Below are 15,327 nucleotides of genomic sequence, written 5' to 3'. Positions count from 1 at the left end.
ATTCACTTTTTTTCCCCTCTGTCCTTTTAAAACTTGCTTGGGAGCTTCAATATTAATAATTTCTCCTAGTTATTAATGCTATTGGAACACAAAAGATGAAATATCATTGTAAGGGTAAAAATGTATGCACTAAAACTCATCAAATACAAATAGTTAAGAACATGATGTGACAAATGTTTTCCTTCATCCTAGTAAAGGTTCTTCATCTAATTTTGACAAATAAAAACAATACGAGTTAAGTGAATGGGAACTGACAACTCAGTCCAACTTGGGAACCAAAAGTCACTTTCTATATATATATATTTATATCCATTAAAAAAAGAAGAAAATAACCCCTAAATTTCAAAGTGGTTTTGTGTCTGACTCAAATTACAGTTCAAGCTATAAATAACCAGTAGATTTCATTGAAAAACATGATGTAAACCAATGGCATCAAAGTGATGCACACAATATACTTGTCAGTGTTTTGAATATCATAACTTCTTACTGTAACAAAGACAATGAGATTGCCCTTCCCACATGGTACTCACCTTTTTTTTTTTTTTAAGCTGTAAGTGACAGAGGATATTTCCATATCTGATATACTTTCAACTTTCATGGGTATACTTATAGCTCAGTGGTTCAAAATACTACTATTAAGTACACAGCAGGAAAGAGCCCAGGAAAAGCTACACAATAGATATGTTATTCAGGGTTATGTGCAATTCCCAGTATTCTGGCTATTAACTCAGTCTAATTTTCTTTCCCAAATAAGAAAGCATCTGGAATACAAGTGACTGGAATACAAGTGACTGGGAATAATACTAATGATATAGATAATATCACATTGGCTTTATTTACTAACAAAGAGAAAGTAAACCAATCTCAAACTTTAGCACTCTGTTATTAGTAAGTAATGATTTTCCCCACATCCACAACTGATAACAAAACAACAAAAATTTTTAACAATTCATTTCCAAGTCACAATCCTACCAATTAAAGCCCAAACTAGTTAACATTTTAATGAGGACTTGGCCAACAACATGATACAATGAATAGATTTAATCTCATTGATGAGAAAGAAATAAAACTGCTTTCGAGTGATTAATTTTCACTTTCAAGTTGCTACTAAACTTCTTCATGATCACCACTTGTACTACACTCTAAGTGACCTACAACATTTCCAACCTGCTCACTCCATCTTTCATATACTCTACAAGGATTCAACTGTATTTTTGTAATAATTACTACCACAAAGCAAGAAAGACCTTAGGTGTATTTATTATCATCACTGCAGCTAGAAAAAAAAGTAGTAGTCTCATCAAGTTTCCTTCCACTTACCCATAACAGTATCCAACCCCACATGTCTTATTGTAATTTTATCCAAAGGTGAGTCAAAGTGACTGTTCCCCTAGTGACTACAGTGGTCCCTCATAATAGATGAAGTAAATTGTTTTATAGAGACCACCAATATTTAGTTTGAGACAAAAGGAAATGGATTTTTTTTGCAAACCTATCTAAAGGTGCTCAATATTAACTTACACATTCATAAAAAGTATAGATATGTCTAGCTGTAGAAAAATCTAATGGGATGAGGACCCAAGTTTTTAAAAGATATGGGTGAACAGAAATTGGTGCAGTGTCCATCAACAAAAATATTCTTCACTTTATATAGTGATTTGTTGCAAGGGTTCATAAATAGAAAATTTCTGTACATATTCAAACATTTTTAAAAACTATGAAATATGAGTTTAGTCACAGGTTTTATGGAATAAAAACATAGTATAAGGAACACGAGCATTTCCATCATAAATTAAATGTTGAGAAATGTTACTTACCAATATTATTTCCATTAGACCTATATTTTTAACTAATGACTTATAAAATAGATGTTTCTAGGCCTCTTACACATTATATCTGTTAAACACTAACTGAAAACATAAGGTACAAAGCATTTCTGTGTAGTAAAAACAACTTTCTATTGTAATCAGGTAGGCAGCTGAAAGCATGTTTTGGTACTTTATTGAGTTGTCTAAGTTCTTTCCTGGAAAGACACACACACACACCTTGAGTGTTTAAATTATCTATGTGATATTTAAAAGGAAATTTTCAATTGTAAACTGTTCCACTATTAAATTCATAATTAGTCTTGGCTGGATTACCTGAGCAACCTATCTGACATACTTTTGTTCCTACATTTGAAATGCAATTACATTAGCAACAAGATGACTTACCGGCCCAAAAGAATTACTGTCAAAACTGTGTCCGTGATGATCACCTTCGACCCAGATGTGGCCACGGGGGACTTTGACATAGCGGTTTTTGTGTCCAATGGTTCTAGAAATAAACAGCATAACCATTGAGAAAAGATCAGGAAAGAAAGAGATCGAATAGCTAAGCATATAAATTCAGGAAGGGCAAAAATGCTGTTATATGGATGCAACAGATTATTATAGGTTAATCCCAGGGCTACTCCAGAACTTCATTGTTAATTAAGGTGTGGTTAGGACCCTGTAAACCTACCCATGCTTTTTTTGTTTGTTTGTTTTTTTCATGTTTTAGTAGGGAGGAATTTCATGCTTAAATAGGATGCACTAACACTGAATATAATGGTTTGCTACTTAATTTAATTCATAATATCCTATGTTTTTATGAAACTCAATAAGCCCTAGCAAAATATAGATCTATTTTTTTCTGACATTTGCTTTTACCTCATAACTTAGCTACAATCTTTGCTTTTCTTGTCAAATAAACTTCTCAAACCAACTGAAAGAATTTTCATAATCTCTTAATAGTATAAAATTTAGCACACAGAAGAAAACCTAGATAATCTCCAGCCAAATACAAACTATCTTGTCAAATATATGTCAATGAATGTTAACTGAACACTTTCGATCAGCACTATTTGATTTCATAAATTATTACTGAAAATGAGAAAATTTTTTAACAATTTTAAAGACTATTTAGAGATCAATGATCAAGGATATACATTTAGTGGAACATTCTATCTTCTTAAGGCTGACAAGGAAATGGAGTAAGGAAAGGCTCTCTCACACTGCTGGTGGCAATGTAAAATGAAACAAGTTTTTTCCTATTTTACCATTTGGGCCTAATTTTTGTCAAATGTATTAACAGACTAAATTATACATGTCTTTTGACCTAGTTATTCTACTGGCAGAAATCCATTCCAAAGAAGAAATCAGAAATATGGACAAATATTTATTATTAGAGATGTTCAACACAGGCCTTCTATAGCAAAACAAACAAACAAACAAAAAAACCCCAACTTTCTAAATAATCAATAACAAGGATTGGTTAAATAAATTATAATACAACTAATTAAATAAAAGAGATAGAATTAGAGTAAATATTATCCCAATTCTATAATAATAAATTTTTTCCAGGGCAGAGACATTTTTTTCTTCTTTTATTCCCCAAAGAATTCCAGACAATGCCTAGCTTAAAGAAGCTTCTCAATAAATGATGGTTGAATGAATAAATGTCACACCCAACTCTATAGAGTTAAACCCAGAGACTGAGCTTTGTACACTGTTTTTGAGTTGGTATCCCATCAGAACACTTTTGTCACCTAGTTAACAAGTTGCGTATGTGCAGAGAAGAGGAACACTACACATAAACTGGTGCTATAGAAACTGAAACTATTCATTATCGAGAATGGTTTTTAATTTTCAAGACAATTTCAGTGTTGAATTACTTCGCTTTAGATCAGTAAATCATTCATGCAAGGAAGCAATGTTGTGGCCATTAGATGCCCACAGTAAGTTAATGACTGCTGTTTATTTTTAATTACAACTGGGAAGAAGAGTTTCAGCTTTTCAAAGAAAAGCAAAAATAAGCTGAATACATCGTACTGTCATGTAAGTGTCCTTCAATTAAAATTAGTCAATTAGTTCTTGACATCCCTACTGCTTTTGATCAGGAGATAGCCTCTAAGAACTGACATCCCACAGCAAGTGTCAGCGATGGCAGGCAGAAGACCTTTTCACTTAACTGTTGGTAAGGCACACTCTCTGAATAAGTCCAAACATTTGTTCACCTTATTAAGCCAGCTATTTTGGATAAACAATTAGAAAGAAAACAATTACCCATTTTGTCTCTTCAAGCAGAACTGTGAAATAAAAACAATCATTTCTGCAACGAAATGGTAGGTTTTAAGTCAAGCACATATCTTCTGGAGCCCAGAGGAACGAGATAAAATTCAGATTCAGCTTCAAAGTCATATAAACCAAGGAATCAAGGTACTTGTGATAGGAGAGTCACAGGATTGTTAAATACCAGTGACAGTTGCACGTTTCCTTGCACTGACCATCTTATCTAAAAAAATCCAAATACCTCCACCTACCTATTATTTTCTTACAATGCTTCATTTTTCTTTATTGCAGCTACTAACATGACATTCACTTACTATTTTGTTTATTGCCTATCTTCCCCCACGATAATGTAAACTCGGGACTCTGTGTTCCTTGTTCATTGGAGTAGTCCCAGAGCCCCCTAAAATGCACAGTACAAAGTGCTCAACAAATATTTGTTAAATGGGTGACCAAATGAATGTATAACTGAAGAATGAAAAATACTGCCACAAAGGCAGAGAAGTAATAGTAGAAAGAGTCTAGAAACAGACTAAACTAGCTTTAATTCTGACACTATTACTCACAAGTAATCTTGTGTAAGTTACTTAGTTTCTACCTCTATTTGTTCATCTTTAAAATGGGATGGATTAGACATACCCTAATGGGACTGAGATGAAGGTTAACAGTTAGACAAGAATATAATGAAGAAGTTGCTATAGAGCACAGTCTTGCCATCAGCCTGTCTTGGCTTTGGTATCTGGCTTAACTCTCTCAAGTTTATGTGTGATCTTGGGCAAGTTGATAAAACTCCAAGTGTCAGTTTCCTCTTTTGCAGAATGGGGAAAATAAGAGTATCTAACTCAGAAAGTTCTATGGATAAAAGTGGCATGGATTAAACACTTGATAAATGGATTCTCTTATAGTTGAGACTCAATATAGTTCTTATGAATAGGAAGAACCCAGTAAGTGGTAGTTATTATTGCTATTGTCTTTCCTTTGTCCACTATCTTCCTTCATTTTATAAATCAGAATGTGTTCAGCCTCTACTATCTATTAGCATCAGTCTCTTAAAATTACCCGAGTTATCTTTCAATACTTTATTTTTCCCAAATTTGCACTGTGACTATAGACTATTTTTAACAGTACAATGAATCTTATTTTTCTTTTACGGTTATGTCCTTATGGGATAGAGTGGGTTTTCACATGTAAGTTTTAGACTATCTGTGCAAGTTCAAACATGAAGAGAATAGCACGTGAAAGCATAATCTGTTTGTGTTTTCACTTACTAGTCACTTGCATATTTGAATGTTGTTATGCTAATAGTGAACGGTTAACCTAGGCAGTACACAGGTGTGAAAGAACCCTTTGAGCTGTAGAACCCTGCTAAGATTCATGCCATATACATAGTGCATATTTTATTTCTCAGGTTTCAATATAACTTCTTAAAAAACAAACCAAAGTAGCTTTAAAAATATGATGTTAAAATACTGAGCTGGTTCCTCTTAGGACTGCCAAAGAAATATAATACTCCTAATAGAATTTCTCTAGAGAAGGAATTTTAAATAGCTTTGTGCTCCTGAATCCACATAAAAGAAAGACAAGATAATCTTTTAGGTGATTTAACAGTTAAGTGAGGTGTCAGCCTACAAGGTTGTATGTATCTATAGCTCGCAAATAATTTTGGTCTTGATAGTCAGAAATGAGTACTGTATGGTATTCTAACTACCTGTCTACAAAAAGGCATTTTTAGTACTAGCTTCACCAAGACAAGTTATCTAGGTCTTATAAATGGAATGAAGAATGATTGTCTCCAATTTGATTTGACCTTGAAAACAATGTTTTTCAAGTCTCTGAATCTTTTGTCATCAGCTGAATATGAAATTGTCTATGTAATCCTTAATAACACAGGAAGGAAACAAATTCATATTTAAAGTATCTCCCAAATACACCCATATCCACACACACTCATACATTCTTAAACTAGGAAACTAGTATTAATAATTCATGATTGATTAAGGTATTTTTATTTATTTATTTTTCCAACCATTCTATTGATTTTTTCCCATTGTCCAAAGTAGTGGCTGCCCTGAGTGTGTCCACAGGACCCTCCCTGGATCCTAGACCCCGGTTGTTCATTATCATGAAAGGATCAGGAGTTTGGGGCTCAGGACTCAGTAAGTTAGGGGCTGGAATTAGATCTCTTTTATCATCGTTGATACACTGGAACAAAAAAAGTAATCAATCATCAGCAAAGGAAAATAAAAAGGACATTCGCTTTTGCAGAGTAGGCCTCTGGAAGGGAAAAATTTCTCCCTTGAGAAGCCACATCCTGCTCTCAGGAGAGACTGGGGCTCAAATTCACACTGCTTGTATGGTCTGGGAAAGTTAAGAGTTATCTTTAATTGGCTCCAGGAATCAGGCAGAAGGAAACATAAATCTCTTCAGGGATAATCCCTCAATTCAGAGTTTTCAAGTTTTCTATAGATAAGTCCCGGCCAATAGGAATTCACAATCCAAAATACAGAACTCACAAGGAAATAGCTTGCATTAAAGAGTCAGGACCTAACCATAAACATCAGAATTAGACCCCCAGGGACTTAAAATGCTGTATTTACGAAACATAGAATACAAATTATACATATGCAATATTTTTAAAAATTGAAAAGGGAATTAAAGACATGAAAAAGGAATAATATATATTTTAAAAAGTCAGATATTTAAAAAAGAACCACATAGAGATTCTAAAAATTAAAATATACTACTAAATAGGTGGATTAAAAAGCAGATGAGCATTAATTAAAGAAGAACTGGAATATATATCTAAAAAATTACTTAGACTTCAGTACAGAGAGGTAAAGAAACGAAAAATAGCGGAGATGTTAGAGAGACAGGGAGAATATTATTAGAAAATGTAATATAAGTGTAATCAGAGTCCCAAAGGAAGACAATAAAAAAGGAATAAGAGACAATATTTGAAACAGAGTGATAGAGAATTTTCCAGAACTGATGAAAGCATAAATTCACAAATTCTGTAATTAAAGTGAATCACAAGTAAAATAAATAAGTAGAAAGAAATCACACAATGATATCCTGTAATGAAACTGCAGAACAGTAAAGAACACCTCTCCCCTAAAACATTTTGGAAAAGCTGCCAAAGGTAAAAAGTCGATTATCTTCAAAGGAATAACAAATTGACAGTGGACTTTGTTAGGGTATAATTTAAAATTGCTGAAAAATAGTTCAGTAGTTTTAAGCAATGAGGTTTAAAAATCTATCCAATCACATAATAACTAGATCAAGATGCAAACACTTTAATCACCCAAAAAAGTTTCCTCATGCTCTTCTGCAGTCAAACCTGCCTCTACCTCAACCCTTGGACCCCGGTAACCACAGCTGAGCTTTTTGTCACTACAGTTTTGTCTTTTCTAGAATTTCATATAAATATAATCATTCAATATGCATTCTTCTATTTCTGGCTTTTTTTTTTTAACTTAGTCTATTTGCTTTTGAGATTAATCCACATTGTTACATGTTAGTCATTTGCTACTTCTTTTTTTTAATAGTATACTATTATATAGATATACCACGATTAGTTTATCAATCAATAGTCCATGGACACCTGGATTGTTTCCAGTTTTTGGATATTATCAATAAAACATCTGTGGATGTGTAAGTATTTATGTGGACACATGTTTTCATTTCTCCTGGGTAAAATCTACAAGAGAAATAGCTGGGTCTTACAGTAACTGAATGTTTAGCCTTACAACAAATTGTCAAACTGTTTTCTCGAGCAGCTGTACCAGCAGTGGAAGAGTCCTAGTTGTTTAACACACCATGAACACTTGCTTATTACCATTCTTTCTCATTTTAGACATTTGAGTCTAAATGTGCACTTCCCTAGTGACTAATGATTCTGAGTACTTAATTGTCATTTGCTTTCTTCTTTGGTCAAATATCTATTAAATTTCTTAAAAATTAAATTTGGTGGTTTGTCAGCTTTGTTTATTTGGATGTTTTCATTGCCTTGATAATATATAACATCCTTATGAATAGTGTACAGGCTGCACTCTTTTTCATTTTCTTCTGGAAAAAATAAGTTTTATAAGTCAAAACAAATTTAGTGGTTTGTCTTCTATTAAGTTGTATTATTTACTTATACAGTCTGTATAAAGCTCATCAAATACATGTTTTGGTGAATGTTTCCTCCTTATCTGTGGCATTTTTCTTCTTCAAAGAACAAATATTTTAACCTTTGATGAAGTCCACTAAGCCAATTTTTTTTCTTTTATGGCACATGTGTTTTATACTGTAAGATATCTTCGCCTAATTAAAAAATCACAAAGATTTTCTCCTCCAACCCCCTACCCCCAAGTTTTATAGTTTTAGGACTTTTTAAACTATGGTAAGAAAGAAGGTTCAAACTTTTTTTTTGCAAATAGAAGTCCAAATTTTCCAGCATCTTTCTTTGAAAAGATTGGTTTCTTCATTGAATTACATTGTGCTATGAACTGAGTTATGTCCCCTCAAAATTCATATATTGAACCGTACCTTCCAGCTATGGTATTTGAAGATGGGGGCCTCTGGGAGATTATTAGAAAGAATAGACATATTTATTACCTTTAGATTTTGTTAATTATGTATTTTAAAAGTTTTAAGAATAATAATGTTAACATAGTCTATAACTTCCAGACCACTACAGAGAAAATAGAGTTTAAAAAATCTCCATTCATGCAAAAGAATGCAGGAAAGGACAAGAAAATAGAGACAGCAGGATCACTAGAGAGCACAAAATAAGATGGTATCTAGATATATCAGTGATCATAATAAGAGTAAATGAACTAATCTAGCTAAATGAAAAGACTGATTGTCCAACAAGAGAAAAATCCTACCTATATGATGCTTATAAGAGAGATATACAAGAGGATGTAGAGAATATGATAATATGAAAAACAGCAAATCATGAGAAATAATAGCTACATTAGTAACAGACAAAATAAGAACAGATTCCCGAAATGAGACTGACGTTTCAGTAGGAGCTGACCATGAAACACCATGGATGCCTATTTTACCCTACAGAAGTAAGCCTAAAATTCTTCATCAATAAAGTTAAACTTTGTTCCTTAAAAATCCACGGTCAGAGGTAGTATTTTAAAAACTAAACACTTCCACTATCATAACATGACAAGCTTTTTGCTGCTCAATATACCTATTTTCTCTTCCAAGACTAAATCCTGTCAATTGTTCTATTTGCTTAGTAATTAAATGTTGAAGTATGGAAACTCAATACTCCTTTCCTTGGAGCTTGAACTGAATTAGAAAGGAAATGCATGTAATTAATATAGGTTAATTTAAATAAATTAAATGATAATATTTTTAGGAAGTTCAATCACATATAGCTAACTATAAGTGATTATATTTCTTAGAATCACAGTTGGAAAGACCCTAGCAATGATCTAATATAACTCCTTTTGTGCAGATAAAATAGATGCAAAAAGAGTTTAAATGAAATCACCTAGCTAGTTACCGGCAGGGCAATGACTATAAAAACCAGATTCCATGATCTCCTTTCCATTGCATGGATCATAACTACTTGAAATTCCAAAGAATAGGTCTTGACATCTTTCACTGGAAAAAATGAAATATCATTTTCTGAATAGACTGTTGCTAGGTGATCACAGCAAATCTATTTTGTTCATTTAAATTAAAAGTTAGATTTATACATCTTCACAATGAAGTTTGCAGAATTAATTTTATAAATTTAATATGAATGCTCTTAGTACAGCTAAGAGCCTTTTGAATGATGAGTGTTTCTGATGTATTTTTTCTAAATTTAGATTAGAAGAGTGTAAGTGTGACAATTTCCCTAATGTAGAGAATGTTTTCTCCTATTAGACATACATCTTAAAAATATCTGTCTGTCCAGAAAAATCACTGCAATTCTTAGTAAGAATATGAGAAAGATACCAATAATTACTGAATATTAGATATCATCCATGCTAGATCAGGACATATATTTAACTCATATTTAGGCTATGTTGATTGATCTAGCAATGGGGTTGCAGTGTATGCTATGTTATTTTGTGCATTATGGTTACTTTATGAGGATGAGGTTATGAACTCTGCTTTTGTTTTCTTAGTGTAAATAAACATTGAATGAGTACTATGTCAAACAGTATAAAACTGTGGGCAAGAGCACAGAAAAGAATAAGATCTTGTCCCTTCTACCAAGATTATAATTTACACCGCAATTCAAAACATAAGCCACAAAGTAGTCTTTGAAACACACATATATACACAGTCTAAACCACCAGACAAAATTTCACAAGCTGGAAGCATCTGCAAGAAAATAACTGGTGAATGGAGGAAAAATTAATGAACAAATGTCAAATGTTGTTAACTGCATAAGTGTTCAAAGGATCTTACTATTTTAGACTGGAATAGTCAGGAAAGGCATTATGATTACTTGAATCAAGGTATGAAGAAAAGATAAAAACTAACAGGTAAAGAAGGTAATGTTTCAAACTTTATTCACTTACAGAAAAAAAAGATTTCTTTTCCTTACTGCATTATTTCCTTGAGATATACCATCATAAATTAAGGGAGATAGCTGTTAAGTCACTGTCAAACAAAGACATCCTGTTATTGTATTGGTGTAGAAAAATAAAATATATTTAAATTATTTTATTCTAAAAACATATCTTTTTCTTAAATATTCAATATGCTATTATAATATCCCCAATATTAATTTGACTCAGATAATATTGAGTCAAAAACTTTAAAAAGGTAAGCATGTTATTGAATTATAGAATAATTATAAACATTATATAAGCTATCTGAATATAGAAAAGATAACTCCACATAGTAAAAAAAAAAGGTATCTAATTTGCATATATTTAAAATTTTTTTTTTGTCTAAAATGATCATTAATTATATAAAGTGTCAAAGTATAAATACCCTAGTTGGTTTACCATTGTTAATGGGATCTTATCATGTACTATAAATAGTGGCTTATATCATTATTCCATGCACGGCTTCCTAGCAAATCAATTTAAATAAAACAGTGAACTTGTGATGCGTAATTTTATTTTGCAAAAAATCAATATGTATTATAAATAGTATTGTTGCACTAGTTTACGAAGTCGTCCTTTGAAATAATTTCCTGGGTGTCCACATCATTCATCATTTAGTTTTGCAGGTTTTTCCCAAATGCTAGTTATGAGGTGGAGGGGGAACACATTTCAGTGCTTTTTAATGGAAGGTCCAGTAGTACTTGGATATTAGAGGAACCATGAGGAATTTTCCATCTGCTCTGATCTCAGTCTTATAACTTTAACCTTTTAGTATTAAAAGGAATGTGTACTATTCTTTCTATTTTGTACAAACAAAATTAATTAGCCTTTGGATTAATTACTAGTAAAACAAAAAATGAATGCTTTAGAGCTAAAGAGATCACCAAGCAATGATTCTTGTTTAAACATGTATTTTCAAAATAGTAACAATAGATAACTTTGAAGCAGGAAAGCAGTGTGGCAGAGGGAAAATTAACATGGGCTCCACACCAGACAGACGTGGGCTGAATTCCAGTTCTTTCTGCCACTTCTACTTGCATGGCCTTGGGTTCATCACTTTTAATACAGGGTAACAAGTATCTGTTTCAGAGAGGCGTGATGAAATATGAGATAACATATGCAACATTTTAGAACAGTGCCTGGCAGAGTAGTCCCCAATAAACAGTAAACTTTATTATCAGGGAATAAGCTTAGCTGCTCTTATGATACACTAATTAAGGCAACTAGAAAAAAAAAAATCTTACCTAATTCAATTAATTCCACAAGTATTTATTAAGTGCCCAGTAGCATCAATTGTGAGGCACTAGAGATACAAATATAAATATGACACAGACCTGCCCTGGAAGAAATTGTAGTTTAGCTAGGTAAATAGACTATTTTAAATATAAAATTTCAACTCAGAGTGGTAAGTTCAATGTTAAGAGGTGCAAATAGGATAACGTAAAACACTGGGCAAGAGATGTCCAACTCAGCTAGGGTTACAGGGAGAGTTTTCAGTAAATGTTTCACATTAAAACAAACAAACAAAAAGGCAAGCAATACACCAAAAAAAATGTGTAAAAGATATAAATGGGCAAATTACAGATGAGACATGAAAAACTGCATTCACTAGAGTCAGGAAAAAACAAATTAGAATAAACACAAGATACCACTTCACAACCAACAGCTAAAAAATTTAAGAGTTTTAACACCTATTGGTGGCAGAGGTATAGAAAGAGTATACTCTTTCATGTTACTAGTAGCAATATGAAGAGCTATACTTTTGCTTTTTGGAAAGCAATCTGGTAACATCTATAAAATTTTAAAAATTCATCTGCCTTATGACCTAGCAATTCCACTCCTGGATTCAATGTCGTAAGAATAATTATGTAAGGACACAGGTACAATGTTTATTACAACACTGTTCACTGTAGCAGAAACAAAAATAAAAACAACAACAAAACTGGAAGCAAACATAATTACTATGAACAGAGGAATGGTTTAATAAATGATGGTAGGCCCATAACATGGATGCTACACAACCCCTAGAAAGAACAAAATAAAGCTATTCATTGACTTGAAAGATTTTTCCAAAGTACTGTATTGTTGAATGATAAAAGTAGAAAAGTACATGTGACATATTTCCACTTTTATGAAGAAAAATGACAAAAAGTCACTATATATGTAAATGTGAATATAGGAAGCATTATACCACATAAGGAAAATCATACTGGGGATACGCAGAGGCTACAGACCCGAGTCGGGGATGGAGAAATGAACACAAAGACAGGAACAAAAGGAAGAGCAAAGACAAAAAGCAGAAAAAAATCAAAGGGCACTCCTAAATAAAGCACTATGATATTACCATATTTATGCCTTCATGTAAGCTTTATGTAGATTCATGTCAAAAATAATTACAATAGACAAAATACAAATATATTTATATATACATATTTAAATGCAAAATATAAAATTAAGATTTAGAGATGAGCTAAAAAAACTGTTTCATAGCAGTGAAAGTAGATCAAAAAACAATGAAGAGTAAAACAAACACCACTTTATAAAAGACAGAAGTGTTAATTGTGTGTAATATTTCCAAGGGTCCTCCCATTTGGTTGTCTTTCCTCTTAGACTGAATGCGTAAGCAGATAAATGTTGTGGGGGAGGCAGGGACAAAGGGCATATCAGTTAATGGAAACCTTCATTTTGCTAAAGGTCTTCAATTAGCCACTCACTGCACTAAGCAAAAGATCTGTCAAATGTTAGTCCCAATAGGATGCCTATTAATATAAATCATTTCCATTTAAGTAATGGCAATGAAATGTCTTCATATTTAGAAGTCTGAAAAGTTTGCATTCAGTCCACAGATACTGAAGGTGTAGGAAGGCAAATTTTCACCTCTCCCCTCTCAGAATTTTTCAGCTGGGCCTGAGACTTAAACTGACATACAAGAGATTAACCCAAGAAAAGCAGAGTTGCCCCTCCATATCCCTGGATGCAGAGGCCCCAGATGTGGAGGGCCATCTGTGCTACTTCATTTTATAAGGGACTTGAGCATCTCTGGATTTTGGTATCTAAGGGGTGTCCTGGAATCAATCCCCCTCTGATACTGAGGGACAACTAACTGTATACAAATTTGTGTAAATTTTATGTTATGCAGGTGCCCTCATAAGGAATGAAGACCCAAAGAGAGGCAAAAACTACATGTTTTCATAGTAGGCTGAACAAAGAGAGGCAATTATGGAGAAGTAACTGAATTATGTGGGGAAGGAAGATAAGCATTATGCTAGAAAGTCCATTTGTGTAGGGTCTCAACTCCTTGTCCTTGACGATAAAAATGTTACTTTGCTTCTGTTACAGAGAAGACATCATTCACATGAGAATTTTATCTCCTGCTTTAAAAAAAAAAAAAGAAGGAAACAAAATTTACTGTTTTTCAAGTCCCTTTAAGTCAAAATAATCCTTATGGCAAGGTGAGATATTTTGGGGTAGCGTATACTGCCTCCCTTCAGAGGCAAAGGTAAAAAACAAAAACAAATATTAAAAACAACAAAAACACAAAACCAAACAAAAACAACAACAGAAGAAACAATATTCTCAACTTCCCAAGAAATTGCTACCCATCTATGATCAAAATTAAGAGAAAAAGATGTAAGAGTGAAGGGCACCTGCTGATGGGTTGAGGCTGCTCTGGACCTTCCTGACATAGAATTCATAAAGAATCAAATGAGATCCTTCAGCTGCAAAATCAGTTATTTTTCCTGGGTTCCTTTTAATGAAAGAACTCAGTCACCATTCTACATAATCATTAGAATGAAACTTATTATCTTCTTAGGGGTGGAAAGCTCTGGAAACCTTCTGCCTTGTACTCCTATTTCAGAGCTGATGATTTAATGTTTTTGAGCCACTTTTTCGGCCTTCCTGGACCCAAAGACAACTCTTTCATCAAGGCACATGGACTGACCAATTTACCTTCTTTTCCTCTGTTCTTTGTGGAGGCCTGCAATTATATTTTTTGAGAATTTGTTTCTCTATTAACTTACTCACTACTTATTGCCTACAACAGTTATGAAACTATTTGACCTTCAAAGCGCAGTATGATGCAGTATTTTTTGAACGTAGCTTTTTATTTAGCTTTATTTTAATCACCGCTGAAGTTTTGATTACCTACCAATAACATTTCTATATACAACTATATTACAAGGAGCAACTGGAATTTGGTTAAATTTGAATTGAGATCCTTCCTTTTACATGATTATTGCAAAATAGTAGAGCTAATTAATCAAAGTCAGCAGGGATCAGTTTAATCATCAATCATTTTCCAACCAAATATTCCTTAATATGTTTTTATTTAACAATTTCATTCAAACAAATAGGACTACAGCAAGAGAACATAATGACTTCTTAAAAGAACTACCATACTAGATGACACATTTGACAGCTACATATTATTCTTCATAAAATATAAATATGAATAAAATAGGAATTATAAATTACCAAATAAGAGCTCTTGCTAATTCAAGTCCAAATTGCTTCAGTCTACAATAACTTGTATTATAAATCCATATTATAATGTTCAGAATGCCAGCATTTATATATAAATAGGTGAGTGAACTGTCTGAAAGTCAGAAAAGATGTTTTTCCTTCCCTCTGTATAGGACTGTCACATGGTGGTAGGGCCCTTACCTATGAATTCTCTGGGCTACAAA

At 32.8% G+C, this 15,327-nt stretch overlaps 1 protein-coding gene across 12 annotated transcripts in view; it reads right to left on the bottom strand.

Moving 5' to 3' along the window:
* IMMP2L (inner mitochondrial membrane peptidase subunit 2) overlaps positions 1 to 15,327 on the bottom strand; it is a 1,220,903-nt gene that overhangs the window by 619,131 nt on the left and 586,445 nt on the right. For all 12 annotated transcript variants that reach the window (XM_032483681.1, XM_032483675.1, XM_032483685.1 and 9 more), the window contains one exon: positions 2,214 to 2,316. In XM_032483681.1, the coding sequence (XP_032339572.1) occupies positions 2,214 to 2,316 (103 nt within the window). The remainder of the gene's footprint in view (positions 1 to 2,213; positions 2,317 to 15,327) is intronic.

Source organism: Camelus ferus, chromosome 7 (genome assembly GCF_009834535.1).
Source record: "Camelus ferus isolate YT-003-E chromosome 7, BCGSAC_Cfer_1.0, whole genome shotgun sequence".
NCBI classification, from domain to species: domain Eukaryota; kingdom Metazoa; phylum Chordata; class Mammalia; order Artiodactyla; family Camelidae; genus Camelus; species Camelus ferus.
Note: the sequence above shows the minus strand (reverse complement) of the source record. Positions and strands in the feature narration are given on the sequence as shown.